The 21,578-nt window shown below is 40.2% G+C and overlaps 1 protein-coding gene and 1 long non-coding RNA gene across 3 annotated transcripts; one reads left to right on the top strand and one right to left on the bottom strand.

Moving 5' to 3' along the window:
- Positions 1-933: 933 nt before the first annotated feature.
- Positions 934-7,631, top strand: LOC122073011 (nucleolar transcription factor 1-B-like). 2 transcript variants are annotated; one of them, XM_042637490.1, is made up of 4 exons: positions 934-1,063; positions 1,197-1,400; positions 1,533-1,696; positions 7,417-7,631. In XM_042637490.1, exons 2-4 carry the CDS (start codon positions 1,252-1,254, stop codon positions 7,614-7,616), a joined length of 513 nt encoding a protein of 170 aa, XP_042493424.1. In that variant the 5' UTR covers positions 934-1,063; positions 1,197-1,251; the 3' UTR covers positions 7,617-7,631. The 2 variants fall into 2 exon arrangements, with proteins under 2 accessions (XP_042493424.1, XP_042493425.1); XM_042637491.1 differs by having other exon boundaries at positions 1,023-1,400; positions 7,465-7,631.
- Positions 7,632-18,667: 11,036 nt separating this feature from the next.
- On the bottom strand, positions 18,668-20,999 carry LOC122073615. Its single transcript, XR_006138837.1, has 2 exons — positions 20,913-20,999; positions 18,668-19,022 (listed from the first exon to the last, which is right to left on the bottom strand). It is a non-coding gene; the product is annotated as an uncharacterized LOC122073615 (long non-coding RNA).
- Between the last annotated feature and the right edge of the window lie 579 nt (positions 21,000-21,578).

Here is a 21,578-nt window from a genome sequence, read left to right as displayed (position 1 = left end):
GGTTTTGGGTTAACAAGGGTTAACTCGGTCATTGGTTCGATTCTATGTGGAACGGGGTGTGACACTCCAGGTCTGAAGGGATCCAATATACTTATACCAACTCCTCGCAAAATTGCATTATCGAAGCCGAGTCAGAAATGGCCGTTAGTGGACTAATGATTGAGCCTTTTCTGAGTCAGTGAGAAAGCTCTGCTTTAAGCCTTTTTTCAGAATTCTAGCAAGCGCTTCTTTTTGCCTTTTCTTTAAACCTTCATTCCCCTCTTCCCCTCTTCCCCTCTTCCCCTCTTCCCCTCTTCCTCTCTCCTAGCTCTCACAACGAGGACTAGAGCTGATTCCTGCAGAAGTCAAGAGCAGAAGCCCTAAGCGTTGAGTCCTCTTTCCAAAAAACTCTGCAACTGTAATTGAAAGTGATGTTGTAGGGGAGAATATCGGAAGAGAGTTTAATTTCCGAAGACAAATAGTATAGTATGTCTAAGGGTTTACCTGTGTATTATTTTAGTAGATTTAGGTACCTTTTCCTATAAAGTTGGATGCAAATCCAACGATTGGAATTAAATTAATTAAATCCTATGATTATCACCTCGCTAGCATATCCTATTTTTGTGTAACCTGTTGGCATGCCCATCCCTCTCCCAATTTTCTATTGAAAAAGAAAAAAAAAAAAAAAAACATTGTTTTTTTAAGTAAAAATATAAATAACAAATCCATATATGTCAGAATAGATACCGATACGGATCCGCTGATATCGATGCCTTAAATCCATCCACCTCCTTCCCATGGATTTAGGGGACGGTATTATTATCGGTATTGATATCAATATCTTCCGATATCTATCAATCGGTTTTGCCCTGCTTTTTTTTAATTTTAAATTACTAATCTTTTACTATTTTACCATTAAACGATACAAATAACCAATCTGGACCGGTCAGGATTGGGAATTGGTCTCAGCTTATACGGATTCGATACGACCACGGCCGATACAAGACCGATACTTGAAACCATGCCACCTTCTCAGTTTTCTCTCACTGGACCTGTGCAAGGGAAAGGATCCTAAGCCTGTGAGGTGATCTTCGCTGTTCAATCATCTGGAATCATCTATTTTCATTGATATGATTTTTTTTCTTTTTTATATGATCGAGCAAGGTGGTTCTAAGGATTATCTTTCCTCTTTCTTTGAATGAACACTCGGGACGCAGGCGCAGCGGTTATGATTATTTGTCGGCTCGATTAGTTTGATTTCCGGATATCGAAATGGCTGGGAAGAAAGGAAAGCAAGCAGTCATTTGCCTATCCTCCTCCTCTGAATCAGGAGAGGAATCAGAAGAAGAAGAAGTAGAAGAAGAAGATGATGATGACAATGATGTGGAAGATGAAGAAGAGACGAGTAGTCAGTCCTGCAGGTATTCCATTCCGTATTTCCTTGGCTACATTTGAGTTGTGTAGATGTAAGAATTTGGACGATGATCGTCTCGCATGCCTTACTATCTCATGTGATTAATATACGTTTGATGCTCCTTGTGTGTTTATGTCAGTGACGAGGGGAGCGATTGGAGCGGCGAAGGGAGCGATTGGAGCGACGAGGAGGAAGCAGGTTCCGAGTCCTTGGAAGATGGTGATGACGACGAAGACGGTTCAGAGTCGACGAAACCTGTCGACATTGAAGCCAGCTGCAATAGAGTCATCAACCTTCTCAAAGGTTAGGTATCATCCTCATTTTCCCCAGTGCTTCCCTATTATTATTTCCTTGCGCATTTAGTGTTCTTTGCTACTCACCTCTGAATCTTCTAGATGACTTGCTCTCAACGTGTCAACTATTGTTTCTACGGCTAAGTTTCCACATTTGTAATTCAATTTATGATTTTCCCCCTCCTGAATCTTTCCATTTCATCCATCTCAATATCCTTAGTTCAGCTACACTCAGCATGTATATCTCTTGTTTCCTTATTGACTACCATTCATCTTTGTGCAATGTTGTTCTTTCAGCCATCTTACAAATGACTCTAAAACTCCTTTCCTTGTCATCCACCCTGTTTTGATACTGTGAGCAACATCACCACTTTTTCGTCCTTAGTTATGATGTGAGCAACATCACCACTCTTTCGTCCTTAGTTATGATTGAACCATGACACTAAAATTTGTGAAAAATTCCTGGTGCCATGCATAATGGAAGCCCCTAGGACATACCCAGTGCATGTGGCTCCCGCTACTGTAGGTTCTGGGGAGGTGCATGTGTACGCAGCTCTTAACCCCCACTTTTTGTAGAGATGTTGTTTACTTGTTCAAACCTGCAACCACCAGGTCGCAATAGAGCAAACTTACGTTGTGCTGATGATGTCCTCTAAAATATTTGAAAGCCTCTGCAACCCCTAAGTACATCCATCCTCCAGGTTATGGCAATTTTGAAAAATTCCCTCTGGCAATTCAAATTTAAGAATCTGCAGAAATTTGAGACCTTAATGGAAGGCTTATTTTCTGTAAATCTGAGGGGGAGAAACATTGAGCATCGAGATTATTACTCTAACCATAACCTCAGTGGTGGCTAGCCCAGGATATATAGATTGCCAAGTGAAGATTTGTCTGTTGAGCTTCTACAATCATTGTATGTGCTGTGTATATCAGACTTCTATCTGGAGCAAAGGCAAGTGAAATTTAGTTTTTCTTCTTAGGTATGGAAATAACGGATGAAATGTTTATAATTAATCTTTGAGAACCAACAAATCTATCTGTTAGAAATGCTGGACTTATTATAATCAACATCTTTAGAGAGAATTGGTTAATGTATAGTTTAAGAGAATCTCTGATGTTAGATGACCAGTCTCAATGTGGGGATAAGCTAGAATTCATCGTTTGTGATGTAGGGTCTTGAAAAGCAAGGCATATATGGAATTTTGGTTGGGGTCTTGAAAACCAAAGTGAGGACAGCTGAGATGAAGTTGAGATAGATGCAGGTTGTAAAATAAGAAAGCAAGAACATATTTTAGGAACTTTGAACAATTTCAATTAGCAATAAGATCATGAAAAATTATCTGCGGTTTTTTATCTTGTCAAGTGACGATCAATGAATGCAAATGAGGAATGAAGTGCATGTTACATCATGGTTGGTAATTCATGTGCAGTTGCCTAGATGGTTGGATCGTATATCACATGGATGTGGGTATGGGTCTTGGACACAGCCACCCCAACCCCCTCCCACCTAAGAGTGTTTAACAGCGGGAATTCAGTTAAATGGTATGGTTCGGATTGGTTTACGGTGTCGGAGATGAAAACCAAAACTGAACTGTTTATTAAATGGTTATACGGTTCCTAAACGGTTTCATACAAAATGCCGCACCCAAAAACCTTCTTTGAAAAAGAGTCTCCCAATGCATGAGGATCCTGCTAGTGCAGGGTCTGGGAGGACCAAATGTATGCAGCCTTAATCCTGCTTTGCGGAGAGGCTGTTTCCATGTTTTGAACCCACAACCTGATGGTTGCAATAGTGCAACTTAACCCAAAAACTAACTTTCATAAAAAAAAATCATAAGCAATTATTTAATATAAACTTACTCTCATATTAAAAATAACGATTATTTTTTTTTTCAGATGAATAAAATAATTCATTACCAAGAGGAAGAGAAAAACAAATACAAGGGAGGGAGGAGCCGAAAAGGGGCAAAACCTGCAGCGGGAGGGGCAAAAATGGGGATTAACTCTACAACAAGAGGCAGTTAGCCCAAAACAAGGAAAAAAAAAGGGGCAACATCAAGGGGGGATGGTGGTTGGAAGGCACCAGGAGACAACAATGAGCTTGTTCCTTGGGTAATCACAGACAGACTGATGACTGAGGCAACTAAGGTTGGAGCTAATGTCAAAGTAGATGGCTTTCCAAATCATGTCAAAGGAGCAGGAGTTGGAAGTCCATCTTCGAAGATTTCACTCCATCCAAATGAGGGAAATGGTTGCACCAAAAGCGAGCTTCCCAATAGTGTCACATATGCTATCCCCACCGAAGGTCATATCAACCAAGATCCATTCTCTGGAGAGGGGGGGAGGATTGTCCTGTTGGATGGCCAACAGGAGGAAAGAACCCTTTTCTAGAAGAGAAGAAGAGATGATCCACACTCTCGGTCCCATTCTAGCAAAGGCAGTAAGAGGACTTGAATGTGGCAATAGATGAAGAAAGACTGCACGAGAAGGCAGTTAGAGAGAGCACGCCAGGCAGTGAAGGGGGAGACCATCCATTAGGGGAGAGGATGGAATCATAGTTGTCAAGGCGTCACTAAGGGGGAGGGGGGAATTGGGGGGGACCCAGATTCTTATCCTTCCTTGTGTTTCATTTACTTAAGATATTATTCATAAATAAGCAAATACCCCCTATTTGAATCCAATTAAAATAGTTTAAAAATCAAATTCCAAAAGGATAAAAAGTCAACCCCTCAATCCAAGAACAAAAACTGGATTTTGGTTATAGGGACGATTTTCAACTTTTAAATGCTAGGGTTTTTCTCAATTGCAAAAATTTTATAAATTCTATCATGTTAAAACATTGCTAAAAACCAAAAGTCCGGTAAAATAATATTTTGTTTTGATATTCATAAAATTATTTTCATTCAGGCGATTTTAACAGTATTCGCGCACTTAAAAATAAGTTTGACTGAAGCATAACTTTGTCATTGCAACTCAGATTTAAGTAATCTTATACTTGTTAGAAAGCTGATTTTATGTTATAACTAATACAAAAAGTCTCATGTAAAAATAAAATCATTTGACCAGTCAAACTTATTATAGAATAAGAGCATTTCTCTAAATGTTGATTTTTTTATAACTTAATATGACTTAATGTTAATTTTTTATGATTTGATGTGGCTAAATGTTGATTTTTAATGACTTGATATGGCTTAATCTTGATTTTTTTATGATACAAGGTATATATAACTTACTAAATAATATTAGAAAATAGGAAAAGTAAAAAATAACACTTGTTCGCCTTGTTTGCCTCAATGCGGGCGCCTTCTTGCCTAAGTGCTTAGACAACCCTCCACCACCTTGGTTTGCCTTGACGCCGTGACAACTATGGATGGAATCCACATGGGCAGATCTGGCTAAGCTAGTGGAGTAAATGGCTGAGGGGTAACCTGAGAGAGGAGAATACTGGTAGGGTGCCAAGGGTCCAGCTAAAGGGAAAAGGAGGAACCATTACTAATGACATAAGAGAGAGCTTGAAGAGCAAGAGGCCTGTAACTGAGAATTTTACTCCAAATACAGGAGGTGTCCAAGGAGGATGAAGCAGACCAAAGGATGTCTTTCTTTAAGGGAGAGGAATACACCCAAGGGACCCAGATTCTTGGGTGGTTGGTGACTATTTTCCAAATGAGCTTGAGGATGCCGACTCGATTGGCCTGCAAGGTTTGTCTCAGACCTAGACCTCCTTCCAATTTGGAAGGACAGACCTTAGACCAAGACATGGGATGGAGGAATTTGGAGGGTTCCCCTCCTTTCCAGAGGAAGGAGCAAAGGAGAGAGTCAATTGCTTTGGAGATGGTAGAGGGGAGAATGAAAATGCCAGACCAATAGAGGTGCAAGGATTGGAGGACAGATTTGATGAGCACCAGACGGAGAGGAGCTTGCTTTTCCAGAGCTGAAGCCTTTTCTTAAGCAAGACGAGCAAGGGGGAACAATGGTGGGAGGAGAGGCAGGAGGAAATCAGGGGAAAGCCTAGGTATTTGACTGGGAGAAAGCATAAGGGAGAGGAGGTGGGCTTGTCGATTGACAGAGACACCAGAAAGGAAGATGTTGGATTTGAGAAGGTTGATGCGAAGGCCCGAGAGGGATTCGAATAGATGGAGGGAGGACATGATGCAGGAGATAGAAGCTGGATCAGCTTTAGAAAAGATCATGAGGTCCCCCGCAAACGCAAGGTGAGTGAGCATAAGGGATTTGCATTTGGAAAAATAAAATTTTTTTAATATAAACCTACTCCATCTTTTTGAATTTCTGAATGATTGCTTTTAGAAAAAGCATAAACAATTTCATCAGTGTGGGTTGAGGCCATGAAGATGTTGAAGATTCAGGAGGGTGTTATTTTTTTAATATATAAATAAAAATCTTAATCGGTTTAAAGTACTAAAAGAAAAATCAAACCGTTTATTAAATGTTCTTATTTTCTAGACCCAAACCGAACCATTTATTAAACATTTTTACGGTTCCTGTGTAAATGGCTTTGTTTGGAGAGAATAGAGTGAAAACAGGTAGGCCTTTGTGATGCCTCCCCTTCCTCCTTTTCTTTTCTCAACGGACTGGACCTGGCATAGGGACAAGGAGCCCTGAGTCCTGTTGGTGCCCCTTGTGGAATCCTATTCTTCATGTATGGACATGCAGGGGGATTGTCCATGTAAAATAGGTTGGACCATTGACTGCTAGGCCTGGGCAATCATACAACACATTAAACTGTCTTAAAAATCATTGGAAAACAAATAGACCTTCTGGTTCAAATTATCTGATCAGCAGACTACATAAAATAGTCATTGCATATAATATTTTAAAACATATTATTTTATTAAGCATGTTAATTGCGCATGTGCTCTGTCTTATGAAGATGATTCTTTTATATAAATCTGAGTAAGAACAGTTTTGTGGGTTCCTAAATAAGTCAACAAGGCTTTGTTGAGTTCTGTTGGTTTATGCAAGAAGCTGAAGATATTGATTTTATCTCTTTATCTGGAAATGATATACTACAAAGGTGAGGTTGGTTAATTTACATGTATTATGGGTACATCTTTGCAAGTTACTCCCACTCCGCTGTACTTTCTTGTATCATTTTGAACATATTCTCTACATTTGGAACTTGGAAGGCTTACCTGCTGATAAATGATATAATTAATACAAGGGGATGTGCTGTCCGTCCAGAAGCACGCCCTGCACCAGACACAGGGGTGCAAAATGACCACTGTGTCCCTCCTGGTCGATGCCCGAGCTTGCGCTCTCATTGGCTGGGCACTAGTGCAGGGGCCACGCTCCCAGACAGAAAACATTTTCCTTTAATACAAATTAAAAGATGGTTTTAACGCTAGTCCTTCCACTGAGAATTGTCTTTTATCTTCCATCATTATCAGTTTCCTTGTTTTTTTTATTCGAGTTCTCTAATTTGTCTTGATCATTGTGCATGCTGCATATTACAATCTTTGCTAATCCGGTCACTAAAACTTCTATCCTTAGCTTTTAATGAGCATTATCAATCTCCTTGTGTTTTGATTAGATTTCTCTAATTTGTATTGATCAGTGTACATGCTGCATATTACAATCTTTTCTAATCCAGTCGATAAAACTTCTATCCTTGGCTTTTAGTGAGCATTTTGTTCTATTTATCCCATACAAACACGACAATAGGATTATGCTTCTTGAGTTACTCAGAAAAGAATGTTGCTATTTCCTGAACAGCTGATCAAATATTTGAGATACCTCATGATTCCCCAAATGCCTATGTAGGAGGGGCTGATCTTCAAGAACTTAAACTGGAAGAGTGCAAAGCATATTTGCGGAAGCATAGTTTGAGATTAACTGGAAACAAAGCAGTTTGTGTACAAAGAATACAAGAGCACTGGAGGTCAGATTTTTTATGCAGAAACATATGCTTTTGATACATTATTTTCATTTGGCTATCACAGGTTTGCTTGCTATAGTTGCATTAGTATGACAAAGTGCCTCCATTTTTCTGCCGATCCAACCTCACACATTTTCTTTTTGTTCATCTTCATAAGAATTTGCTTCACATGAAGAAGTATTTTCTTGTAAGAAATTGTGTTGAACAGGACTACTGAAGTCACAATTGCGGGATATATGAACCAGCTTCAGGGGAGTTGGGACTCACCATCTAATCCAGCCCTTCAAAGAAGTTTTTTTTTGTGTGTTTGTGGGGGGGGTGGGGGGGTTGCGTGGGAGCAAATGCTCTTGAAATATTTTCTAGCCCAAAATTTTATAGGCTGTTTGGTCTTTCCAATTGTATTCTTTGGGACATTATAAAAATCTAGAATGTCCATTTTCTTATCTTGGATGTTGCCGTTGAAGTGGTTCGTCTAAATCCTTGGATGTGTGGCTCATGTGTGAGAGGCACTAAGGATGCAAGAATCAAGTATACAGAATGCACTCTAATTAAACCAGGAGTATAATAGATCTCTTGGATTCCTAGTAACATATATATAGATGCCAATATGTTCATCAGTTCATGCAACGATGTTTTGTGGTAGATTCCTGTTACAATCCCATATACCTGTAATCAAAACAGAGAAAGAGAGGAAAGAAGAGAAGAAGAAAAGAGGAGAGAAGAGAGAGAGAGAGAGAGAGTTGCGATTGAAAGAGACTCCCAAAAGAGAGGAGTGACCTGCGATCAGACCAGAATAGAATGATCGCAGGTTATGCCTCAAAACTTATATTAAATGGTACTGAAGAAAAGTACAAAAATGCCCCCATAAAGAAGCAAAACCTAATCATAGAGATATGGGGCCGATAGGACATAAATGCCCTTATCGGCCTTATCGCTATTTAGAATTAGCACCTAGCGCTAAACTCAACACTCCCCCTCAAGCTGGAGCATACACATCACCCTGCTCAGCTTGGTACAACCATTACGAAAACTAGGAGCAAATAGAGATTTAGTGAACATGTCAGCCAACTGATTTGATAAAGGAACGAAAGGGGTCTCAATCAGCTTTTTCAGATCAACATCACGAATGAAGTGGCAGTCCACCTCGATTTGCTTGGTCCTCTCGTGGAAGACCAGATTGCTAGCAATGTACACCGCAACTTGGTTGTCACAATACATCTTCATAGCCTTGGTTATTGGAAACCCCAACTCCAAGAGTAAAGACTGTAGCCATATCAATTCAGCAGTGGTATGAGCCACAGCTCTTTATTCTACTTCTGCACTAGACCGGGCAATGGTAGTCTGCTTCTTACTACACCATGTAACTAGATTACCTCCAATAAATGTGCAATAACCCATAGTGGGCCTACGATCACTAGCAGAGCCGGCTCAATCTGCGTAGAATAGCCAACTAATTCCATATGCCGAATAGGATGATAGATCAACCCTTTTCCAGGAGCACCCTTTAGGTAGCGAAGAACACGAACAGCCGCATCCCAATGTGCTTTCTAAGGAGACTGCATGAATTGACTAAGGACTCCAACAGCATAGGAGATGTTAGGACGAGTCATAGTAAGATAAATTAGCTTGCCAATCAAACTCTTGTACTGATGCACATCCTGGAGAGGTTTGTTTGGTGAGGATCCATAAGGATATCAACAGGTTTAGATGCAAGCATACCAGTGTCAGATAATAGGTCCAACACGTATTTCCTTTGAGACAGACTGATCTCTTTCTTGCATCGGATCACTTCAATCCCAAGAAAATAGTGAAGTTGGGCCAAGTCATTGGTTTGAAAGTGTTGCTATAGATAAGCCTTCACTTCAGAAATTCCTGCCTCATCATTACCAATAAGAATAATATCATCAACATAAACTACCAATACCACCAGTTTATCACCTCTGCGACGAACAAAGACAGAATAATCAGAATAACACTGAGAAAATCCACAAGTTACTATGGTAGTACTGAACTTTTCAAACCATGCCCGAGGGGACTGTTTAAGTGTATAGATAGCCTTGTATAAGCGACACACGACCTTTATTCTCCCCCTGAGCAACATAACCAGGAGGTTGCTCCATATACACCTCTTCCTGTAGGTCACTATACAAGAAGACATTCTTAATGTCTAACCGAAATAAGGGCCAATCAAAGTTGACAGCAAGAGAAATAAGTAGACGAACAGAGTTTAATCTAGCAACTGGGGAAAAGGTCTTAAAATAATCAACCCCATATGTCTGAGTATACCCCTTAGCAACTAGACGGGCTTTCGACCGCTTAACAGAGCCATCAAAGTGATAGTTAACAATGCACACCCAACGACACTTCACCAAATCCTTACCAGAAGGCAAATCTATCAGACTCCAGGTACCACGACTCAAGAGAGCATCCATTTCTACATCCATGGTAGCTTTCCATCCAGGGATACATAGGGCATCATTATGGGTGCGGGGAATAGAGTTAGTAGAAAGTGACAGGGCAAGACCATGGATGGTCGAGGGAAGATGAGAGGAGGAAACAAAATTATCAATAGGATACACAATCATAGATTTTTTAGTGCAAGAGTGTGTACCTTTCCTTTGAGCAATTGGTAAGTCATCAGGCGGAGGAGGAGGAGCTTCACCAGAGGAAGGCGGCAATGGAGGAAGTGAATCATCTGGAGTATTGGTATCTATACTCAGCTGTCTAACCTTCTTCTTGGGCTGATAAACCTGTAGAGGAGGTGAGTCACTAGCACTGGGAACATCAGGAAAGGGAATGAGAGAAGGAATGGGTGGAGGAGATGGAGAAGTCCACTTCATACTAGACTGAGACACTTGAGGCGGAAAAAATGATGTGCCTTCAAAAAAGGTCACATCGGCACTAACAAAGTTTCTGTGAGTAATAGGGTCATAGCACTTGTACCCTTTCTAAGTACGTGAATAACCCAAAAAAATGCACTTAGCAGACCGAAGAGATATTTATCTACTTGTGCATGCAAATTATAGACAAAACACACACCCAAAGACTCGGGGAGGAATAAGAAAACTCGGAAAAGTAGGAAACATAATAGAAAAAGGAGACCTATATGAGAGAACTGAAGAAGGCATGCGATTAATCAAGTGATGTGCAGTTAAAATTCCATCACACAAAAAATGTTTAGGAACATGCATATGTATCATAATAGCTCGAGCTACCTCGAAGAGATGCTGGTTCTTGCACTCTACTACCCCATTTTGCTGTGGGGTATAGGCACAACTAGTTTGGTGTATCATTCCACGGTTGGCACAAAAATCAGAAATATCATTTTGGTATATTCTAAAGCATTATCAGATCGAAAAATATTAATTAAAATGCCAAATTGAGTTTTTATTTCATTATAAAATTTCTGGTACACAGATAAAAATTCAGATCTGTCCTTTAACATATACAACCATGTAAGACGAGAATGATCATCCGCAAAGGTCACAAAATAACGAAAACCAAATCTATTACTAACTCTGCAAGGACCCCATACATCAGAATGGACTAAAGAAAATAAAGACAGACGACGAGACGCAGAGCGAGATGGGAAGGACATACGGTGATGTTTTCCCAACTCACAGGCCACATTCTAACCTTAGCACATACTTAAAACTAGGAAATAAAAGATTCAACCTAGACAAAGACAAATGTCCTAAACGACAGTGCCATTGGAAAGGATTCACATCCCCAACAACAGTAGTAGTAACAGAAGAAGCAGGAGAACCACAGTTGAGATAATATAAGTCATCTTTTTCACGCCCTCCACCAATCGTCTTCCTCGTGTGAAGATCCTGAAAAACACAATAAGAGAGAAAGAAGGTTACTGAGCAATTTAATGAACTAGTTAACTGGCTCACAGAGAGAAGACTTAATGGAAATTGTGGTACATGTAACACAGAAGATAATTCAGTGAGGATGTAGGTGAGATAGTACCATGGGCTAGAACCGGTGTGGAAGCACTGTTGGCAAGAATAACAGATGTAGATTGGTACTAAAAGAAAATGTTTTACAAAGTGATGACTTACTAGTCATATGGGCAGAAGCCCCTGAATCAATGATCCAGGGGGTAGAAGTAGTGGTAAGAAGGGCTGAGGTACTTGCATGAGCTAGGGTGGCAGCGAATGTAGACCCACCATTGGATGTATTAGAGGATGCCTCGAGAGTGTGCAAGCGCTGGAGCAACTGATTGATGTCATCACGCAGACTGGTAGATGAATCTCCTGAGGAAGTTATCGACTTAGTATCAGTGGAAGACACTGTGTCAATACCATCGTTTGACACTGCATGATTGGTTAATTAGGTCGCCCACTTTGGCTTGCTATGCTTTGTCCAGCAAGTCTTGACAATATGGTTGGACTTCCCACAGTAAGTGCACTGATGAGATGCACTATTAGACGGCTGTCCACTAGAACTTGTACCAGCTGACCCACGACCTCCCCCATGACCGCGACCGCGACCGCGACCACGACCACGACCACGACCACGACCACGACCACGTCCACGGTTGGTAAGGAAGGCAGAATTGTCCTTGCAAGACTGATCAGATTTAGTCAAGGATTAAAGTATCGATATCGGTCGGCGTATCGGTCAGCCAAAATTAAGATACGTATCGGAGGGTATCGTATCGTATCGGAGATACGCTAAAGATATGCACATAAATGGATAGAAAACACTTTTTTATACACATTTGCATAAAAAAATAGTTAAAAAAAGTTATATATAACATGTATTATGCATAAACAGTAAATTGAGAGTATCGCACTAAGAATCCAAGGTTTGTAATTGTCCCATAAATGTAAAATCTTTGTTCCCAACCTTGATTTCTACTTTAGTTAGAGAGAAAAATGGTTGGCAGCAACTTTGGAACAAAAACACCTCAAAAAATTATGTTTTTCTAAAAAATTACCCATTTTGGCCATTTTATGACCGTATCGGTACGTATCGGTGCGTATCGATCGATACATATCGATACGCACCAATACATATCGAAACGTACATTTCACTTCAATTTTGAATTTTTCATAGAGTATCGGTACGTATCGGTACGTATCGGTGAGTATCGGTGGTGTATCGGTGTGTATCGGTGTGTATCGTAGGATACGTATCGATACATAAGGGTTTTAAAATTTTCATGATACGTATCGGTATGTATCATGCCGATGCCTACCGATATGGATACGTATCGGCCGATACGGCACGATACGCACCGATACTTAAAACCATGGCTAGAACTGATGAAAGATTATGACTGTGATATATAGTACCATCCAGGTAAGAATAATGTGGTGGCTGATGCGTTGAGCCGAAAAGCTCAAACTGTATCACTTGGTTATTTAGCCATTAGCCCACGGCTTAAGCAAGAAGCTATGTTAATGGATGAGATCATTTTGAATAGGGATCTACCTCAGAGCTTGATCAGTAGCCGGAGGATATTAAGTAGATGGATGATCCTGATTTCACAATAACTGATGACAGAGCACTATTGTTTCGAGGTAGAAAGAAATGTGTGCCCAATGACATGGGGATCCAAGATAAAATAATTAAGGAAGCACATAGTTCTGAGTACACACTTCACCTCAGAAGTACTAAGATGTACAAAGATCTTAAGCAAAGTTATTGGTGGCTAGGGATGAAGATTACTAAAACCCTATATGTAGCACAGTGCCTTACGTGTCAAAAGGTCAAAGCAGAATGACATCGACCATATGCCACTCTTCAGCCACTCCCAGTACCAAAGTGGAAATGAGATATGATTACTATGGATTTTTTCACTGGGCTACTTCGTTCACCCAAGGGAATGGATGCAAGTTGGGTGATAGTTGACAGACTCACTAAGACTACCCATTTTGTTCTAATCAAGACTACCTACTCCATAGATAAGCTAGCACAACTTTATATGGAGAATATTGTTCGCTCACATGGAGTACCGGTGAGTATTATGTTAGACAGAGACCTAAGGTTCACATCAAAATTCTGAAAAAGCCTCCAGTATGCTATGGGAACACAGTGAACCTATGCACTGCCTTTCATCCACAGACTGACGGGAAATCTGAATGGACCATACAAATACTAGAAGATATGCTCAGAGCATGTGCAATGGAAATAGGTGGCAGTTGGGAAGAAAACATACATTTTATGGAGTTTGCTTATAACAATAGCTATCAGTCAACAATCAGAATGGCTCCATATGAGGCATTGTATGGTAGAAGGTGTAGAATTCCCTTATATTGGGATGATATAAGAGAATGACGGATGCTTGGGCTGGAGATGATCTAGATGACTTACGATAAAGTTGATGCCATTCGTGAGAAGATCAAAGCTGCCCAATCCAGTCAAAAGAGCTATACGGACAATCGTAGGAAAGACATCGAATTCCAATAAGGGGAGAAAGTGTTTCTGAAAATCTCCCCTACCAAGAGCTTACATAGGTTTCACAAGAAGGGCAAGCTGAGTCCAAGATATGTTGGCCCGTTCAAGATCTTAGAACAGGTAGGCCCAGTAGCATATATGCTGTCCCTTCCATCTACTTTCAGCAATGTGCACAATATGTTTCATGTTTCGATGCTGAAATGATATGTATATGATCCATCACATGTGCTAACAGTGGAACTGGAGTATTGAGAGGCAGATAGGACTTAAGAGGAGCAACCTATTGAGATCCTGGACCAAAAGATTAAAACTCTTTGCAACCGATCCATTGCTTTTATAAAGGTACGATGGGCCAATCGTTCACTTGAGGAAGCATCCTGGGAGAAAGAAGCTGATATTTTGGCTAAGTATCCTAATCTTTTCGGACTACTAGGTAACTTTAATTTCGAGGATGAAATGTTTAAAGAGGGAGGGTAGATGTAGAGCCCTACTCCTTAAACCCGATTTATTGATTGATTGGTTCGGTTTGGCCTTACAAGGTCTGAACCGGAATGGGTTGATGCTGGTGCCTTGTGGTACATGATGGAAAGGGTGACATCAAATGTGGGGTGCCCGGATAAGATTGAGCTGGTACCCAAGATGATCCGCACGCCTAAGCCATGCTCTTGCACATATCACAAGGCCATGTATGAATAGAAAAGAGACGTTGTCATATTTGAATGGTTGGGACTTGATCCACAACATGTGGCGAAAGAGAAATACATGTTAAGACTCCATTTTCCTCCAAAATACAAAAAGATTAGCTTGTTTGGCCAATTGGTGGGTGTCACTAGTAGGTGCGAGACTCACCAGTGTGACCCACTCGTTGGGGTTTTATAGACCCCAGCATACCTGGCTTGGATGAGCACGTGTGTCTCGGCCTCCTCGTCGAAATGAGGTCTTATATGCTCGATGATTTTGGCTATCTTGCCAGAAACGTGATTTAATGCGATTTGGTCCATAAATGGGCAATACCAAATGGATCCTAGTAAATATTTATAACACTAGGGTATAAATAACTATAACTCTCTCTCTCTCTCCCTCATTTATGGTTACTAGAAAAAGTGGGTGAGGGGAGTAAAGAGGAGGGAGAAAGAGGAAGAAGGAGAGAGGGAAAGGGAAAGAGGCTCACCCCTTTGATTTCCGGAGTCGCATCTTGCTTGTTTGTTTGTCACCAGAATAGTGACCGGTGACTTGAGTTCTTCGTTTTGAGGTAAGAAATATGATAAACCTCGAGATTTGATGAAACTCTCTTTGTATATCTTTAAATCTAGAGAATAATGAAGCCATTGTGTGATTTCCTTGATGTATTTGAGAAGGGAAACAAAGGTTGAAGGATTTTGAGGTGACATTTGAGGTTGGGAAGAAGATTTCCAAGATTTGGGGTTTTACAAGTAAATGTATGATTTCTTCCCCCAAATCTTGTTGTTGTTTTAGATCCATGGTATAATCAAGTAAATGAAGTTTAGAATGTGTGGAAAATGATGTGGGAATCACTCTATTAGGGTTTCAAGAGTTGGAATGGAAGAAAGGGGAAAAACAGCAAAGTCCGGGAGAACCGGAGGGTAAGACCGGAGGGTGCCTGACCCGCCGGTGAGACCTACCGGTCACACCTGCACCCTTGGGTTCTACCGACGTGTAAGATTGGCGGGTGCTTGACCTATCGGTGTGACCTACCAGTCATTTCTGCACCTCTAGTTCTATCGGTTGGTAAGACCGGTGGGTTATTGACCCACCTGTATAACCCGTCGGTCCAGGAAGAATTCACAGGTGGGTCCTCCTACCCACCTGCATGACCCACCTTTGGCTCGAATAAGCTCCAATTGAGCTCAAACTCACCGATGACCTTCTTTACACTATTATAAGCGTCATGTCTATATCCTACGTCAATTTCACTCTCGATTTGGATGCATTGAAATAGGTTTTGAGAAAACTCATCTTCTCACTCCAGATCTTATTAGTGTCGCGAGTGCTAATTCTTCCACAAGAATAGGTAAGTGGGGAAAGGACTTTTATTCTTAATTTTGGAATGTTTTTGGCATCCTTTGCATTTATGGACTATTTTGACATTTCGATTGCCATACTCATGCATATGGTAGATGAATAAGTATTGCATCAAGAACTAAACCTATATATCTTAAATTCCATATTCATTGTTATATGTTGCATCTTGTGAATGGATTCATCATGTAATGTTTATGATGCCGGATTTCCAAACATGTGTGGGATTTCTAGAATAGATGTTGTAGTCCACTTGAAAATAAATGCATTGATTCACCGTGGAATGGGACACGGAAGAACTATGTAGTTGTACTATCTCATGTAGGAGCATGTGGTTAGAATTTCATAAACCCTCGTGTTACGACCCTTCCTAACAGGGCTTTAAGTGTTGATTATCATTAGGGAGAAGTGTCGATCGTGGACCACCGTGGTGGTTAGAAGTACGCTTGGCTGATCATTAGGATAGTTGGAAACTTTAGTGATATATTCAGAGGGACAATTGTACTACTTTTAATTTCTGCTGTGGTTCGGCCACGATTTACTTTTTTGGGTGCTCACGGTGGGCCTTCTCCGACAACCCTATGGGAGTATCGCGGGATAGAGAACGTGTCTCAGACCCAGGGCATACGTGAACTGTGATTGTGAGTAGCACGTTACCTATGACCTAGTATGTTTGTTTAGGTCAATAGGAATAAAATGAATCTCAAGCATATAGGATCATTTGACTTGCAATTGCTTGTGTGCGTCTTTCTTTCCATTTATTGAGTTAGTGAGCTCACCCCTCGTATATATATCTTTTTAGGTGATTTTGTTGGCTATTCAGTAAAGGAACCCATGCCAGGTCCTACCGACAAAACCCCAGTGGGGGATTGGTGGGTCCCCGAAAGATTTGAACATGGTGAAGGTTGCCCATGTGAGAGTTGTGTTGCTTGACAAAAGTGATAGATTCGGTTTGCCGTACTTTTGATTATGTTGGTATATTTTCCTTTTGTGCTTTCGATATTTAAATTACTATTTCTTGTGTAAATCACATGCCTACGGGCCCACATGTAAATATTTAATGTATAACAATTTGGGTATCAAGAGTATATGGGAATTTCAGGTTATTAATGATGACAAGACTTCCATTGTATTATGTTATCACAATCCATTGAACATGTGTGGCATTCTATGCTGTGGTTATTGTATCAGATGATCTTGGTGGTTTTGGGTTACCCGGAGGGAACACAGTCACCGGTCTGGTTCTATGGGAATAGGGCGTGACAAATAGAGATTCCAAATTCTTCTCTTGAGGAAGAAAACCAACAACTTAGTTACAAGCAAACCAAATGCAGCATCTTGTTGAGAAGGAAAGCCACGAGTAGAATGAGAGTCGCGTGACAGAGAGATAGTCTCACCCTGCTCTAGTAGGATGAGAGTCACGTGAGAGAGAGAGAGAGAGAGAGAGAGAGATCGTGAGAGTTAGGTTTTCTCTTTTCTTCCTGTTTTTGGTGGGGAAATAAAAAGGGAAGTTTTAGTGTATTGTTGAAATTTTTTTTACATGTAAAATATATTTTCCCTGCAATCAAACATCTAAATTTATTTTTCTTAGGAAAAAAATTCCACTTTACATTAAAAATTTGCATTCCCCTTGCAACCAAAAAAATCCATAGTCATTCAACCTTTGGACACATGAAATTATAAATGAAACTAAATTCAACTTTAAGGAGGAAAACTTTCGTACCTTTGATCTGTCCAATCTGAAATTTTCATACACGCAAACCTCTGATGAGCACACAAGAACAATCTCAGGTTTTAAGTATTATGCTAATGAAGCTTGGCAGAAACAAGTTAGGTAAAAAATCTGAGAATCAGGCTTGACTCATTTTTAATGCTCACAAACCAGGTAGTGCCTTAGGCCTAGATTTAGTGTTCTGGATCTCCTAAGGGTTTCTGAATAGCCCTCCAAATCTCACAATGGAAGGATATGGTAAGAGAGATAAACTCCAAAACTTGGGGTTTGATAGTAATGTCCAGAATAGAGTAAGGTTCGGTTTCGCAAACTAACCTTGTCAACGATAGCATCAACCAACAAATATCAGCCCAAAGTAGTAGCATAATCGATTTCATGTCTGCTAACGGTAATCAAACAAATAGTTGTTTCTAACGAACAAACTTTAGTAAATGATGAACACAAATAAGAAAACTCCAGAAGCAAATGGTATTATCAACTAACGAACTTCAGCAAACAACAAACAAGAATAAGCAAATGCTAATTTGATTTTTTTTAACCAACAATAGACAAATGCATAGCATTTTTCTTCTTCTTATTTATGGCTTTGATACCATGTAAATATTTAAGAACTTGAGAAAATAGAACCAAAGAAGAAAGGAAAAGAGAGAGACGATAGAAAATAGAGATGGAACAAGGTTGTGCAATAGATAAGTCTACTGCCAACAACTCATCTTATTTCTAACATTATTGATTACAATCATAAAAGGAAAAGGAAAAATTATCCTAAACACGATAGAAAACCACATCTAAACTAATAAAGATAAGCTTGAAACAAATACCATCCCATGGTATAAATGTCACACCCACCCTCCACGCACCTGAAGGCTGGTGACAAGGACACCCACACGTGTCCGTAATCCATCTAGGATCTACGATGCAGTACTTTAATTACATAAAATTATGAAATGATTCTATGACAACAAGATAATAATAATACTAGTCAAATATACATAACTGGTGAAGTCTAATAATATTTACCATATTTACCAAAATGTTTTTGCAGCAGAATATTAATTACAGTTATGCACCTAAGGCTACATATGATATGTAAACAAAATAAAAAGGGAAGATGATACTCTCATCCTCAGTGTGCTCCGAAAGCACAATCATCGCATACACAACCATCCTCATGCATGACCAGCTCCTCGTTCCAGAGGTCACCTCCGTAGAGGGCCGGCTCCTCAGCCACAATCTATGTATGGTTCTCTGAATCCACATCTAAAAAGGGGGGCAACAATGGGTGTGAGCTTCCACAAAGCCCAATGAAGGGTGTACACAAACATCCATAACAAATCATGAAATAAAACAATGTAAATGCCCAACTAAATCAATATGAATGCATTTATATGAATGCAATGCCATGATCCAGATTATTAGCAAACAAACCTAATCAAAAAATTTTAAGTCCATAATGGGTATTAGTGCTACTTCAACATAGGTGGTATCCTCAGTCATAAATGTATGTTATCAGTCCCCAAGGATATAAGCTTTTGGTTAACATCCCATGTAGGGTATACCCTCCACCGAATCTAACATCGCATGAGGGTTTTTCATGACTTTGGCATCTATGCACCTCAGTCACCGGAAATCATCCCTAATCTCGAATCATAAGATGATAGGATTAGTCAATACATAAACCCCTATTGGTAAGGGTTGTAGCACCATGGTAGTTACCCTAGCCCAATGCATTCTAACATGCCACATCACATTACAATCACACTCACACACCCCGTGGGCATATAGTGCTAGAACCAGCCTTTAGCCACCCTGTACCCCACACTCACACACTATGAGCATGCAGTGCCAGAATCAACCTTCGGCCACCCTACACACCAATCTCCACAACATAAACTTACACACACACATTCACCCTAGGCATGCAATGCCAGAATCCAGTCTTCGGCTACCCTGCATCCTAGTTACACACACACACACACACTCCATTCACAACTCATGTCATTATGCAACATCCACATCCAACCAAAAGTAATCCGCATATGCATTATAACATGAGCTTTCCATAAAATACAATCACACAAATCCCCTCACCTTGAGTCCTAGGTGATGATGGACTGCCGATGGCCTCGCACTATATTATCTTGTCACCTCTTGGTTCTACTCCTAGGATACATAAAACTTTTAAGAAAATAAATCACCTATAGAGAAATGAGACCTATGCACATGTTCTAGCTTCATTTCCTATTTCTCTTTTCTTTGAAATTGTTCTCAAATTGGGGGTTTTATGACTATAAGGCTGATTTATACGTGGGTGATGTTTAACCACCTCAATTAACTTAGGTTAAGTGTATTCAATGGGTTGGTTAAGATGGGTAAATTTTCCCAAAGTTTAAGTCGCAACTAAGCTAAATTAGGGAATTTCGGTTGAGAATTTATGTGGTGACCACCAATGGCTTATGTGATCACCCCAATCGACTATGCATTTATTTAATTTCATTTTTTCCAACTTAATTTTGGGTTTGAATGGTGGGGTATGAAGGGTCTGGGCAAAACCCACCATTTCTAGGGTTTAGTTACCCAAATTGGGGATTTCACTAGGGAATTTCATAAAGGAGGGTTCATAGACTCAAATTGATCCATCAATCTTGCTAGGATAAGTCTTCTACACTAAACCCCTCTCCCAATTTGTAGTCTTGACAAGTGGGAAGGTGAGTTTTAGAAAATTTGGGCAATTTCTATATCTCTCGATTTTGTGTTGCCCAAATTAGGGATTTTTGATGGGGCTTTCTATGGAGATTGTCCATAGACTTAATTGTGACCATTCCATCCTTAGTTTAGGTGTGAGACATCATTTTACCAACCTGGGGTTAAGTTAAGATGTTAGCTCATAGAGGATTTGGGCAAATTCCCAAATCCTAGGGTTTTGGGTTGCCAAATTTTAGTACATTTCATATCGGAGGTTTCTTGCACTCAATGTGGTCGGTTAACTTGCTTAATTGGGTCCCTCACACCAAAATCCCCAATTTAATTGGTAGATTGGGAAGGTGGGTAGAGGGATTTTGATTGGGGGGTTTCCATTAGCTTTAATGGAGGGTGAAAATGGGAGAGAGAGATAACTACTTAGAAGGAAGAGAGAAAGTTAAGACTTACCTTCAATAGGTAAGTGCCCTCCTTACTCCCCTTTTCTTCTTCCTCTCTTGCTCTCCTCCTCTTTCTTCTTCTTTCTTTCTCTCCTTGCTCTTGAATTGGTAGAAATGAAATGAAGGAACAAGAGTTCTATTTATAGCCACTTAAGTTAACTAAAGGCTATTTAACCAAATAATGAGTTTTCATTAATCTATTCCCTAATAGGTCATCCCAACTATTGGGAGTGGTTTGAGGTGCATTGGTGCGATGGCCCGGGCCCCACGGCCAAATAACCTAGTTTTGGCCTATGTACTCACTGGAGGTGTTCACCAATGAAGGCCGAATTGGTCCCTTTGTATGGAAATGGACATTTAAGTTGAATGTGGCCCTTCTAAGATGTCTCCAGTGTGTGGGCCCCACCACTTGGCATATTTTACTATTTAAACCCGACAAATTCACAAATTACTAGTGGTTGTCACTTGGGTTACATTAGGGCCCCACCACTTGGCATATTTGACTATTTAAACCCGACAAATCCACAAATTATTAGTGGTTGTCACTTGGGTTACATTACTAATGTCCAAAAGTTGAAATTAGCCCAAAGTTTTGGGCATGAGTATAACAATAAAGGTTGACACAATAGACCTTCAACTAACACATACATTCTAACAATTGTAAAATTGCAAGTCT

Source organism: Macadamia integrifolia, chromosome 3 (genome assembly GCF_013358625.1).
Source record: "Macadamia integrifolia cultivar HAES 741 chromosome 3, SCU_Mint_v3, whole genome shotgun sequence".
Taxonomy (NCBI): Eukaryota; Viridiplantae; Streptophyta; class Magnoliopsida; order Proteales; family Proteaceae; genus Macadamia; species Macadamia integrifolia.
This window is presented reverse-complemented; position numbering and strand designations above follow the sequence as displayed.

What these genes read in the sequence shown, in the direction of transcription:
- LOC122073011 (XM_042637490.1), top strand. Translation starts at nt 1,252, where the DNA reads ATGGCTGGGAAGAAAGGAAAGCAAGCAGTCATTTGCCTATCCTCCTCC. An exon ending in ACGAGTAGTCAGTCCTGCAG is followed by an intron (nt 1,401 to 1,532) that starts GTATTCCATTCC and finishes TGTTTATGTCAG; the next exon opens with TGACGAGGGGAGCGATTGGA. An exon ending in AGTCATCAACCTTCTCAAAG is followed by an intron (nt 1,697 to 7,416) that starts GTTAGGTATCAT and finishes TTTCCTGAACAG; the next exon opens with CTGATCAAATATTTGAGATA.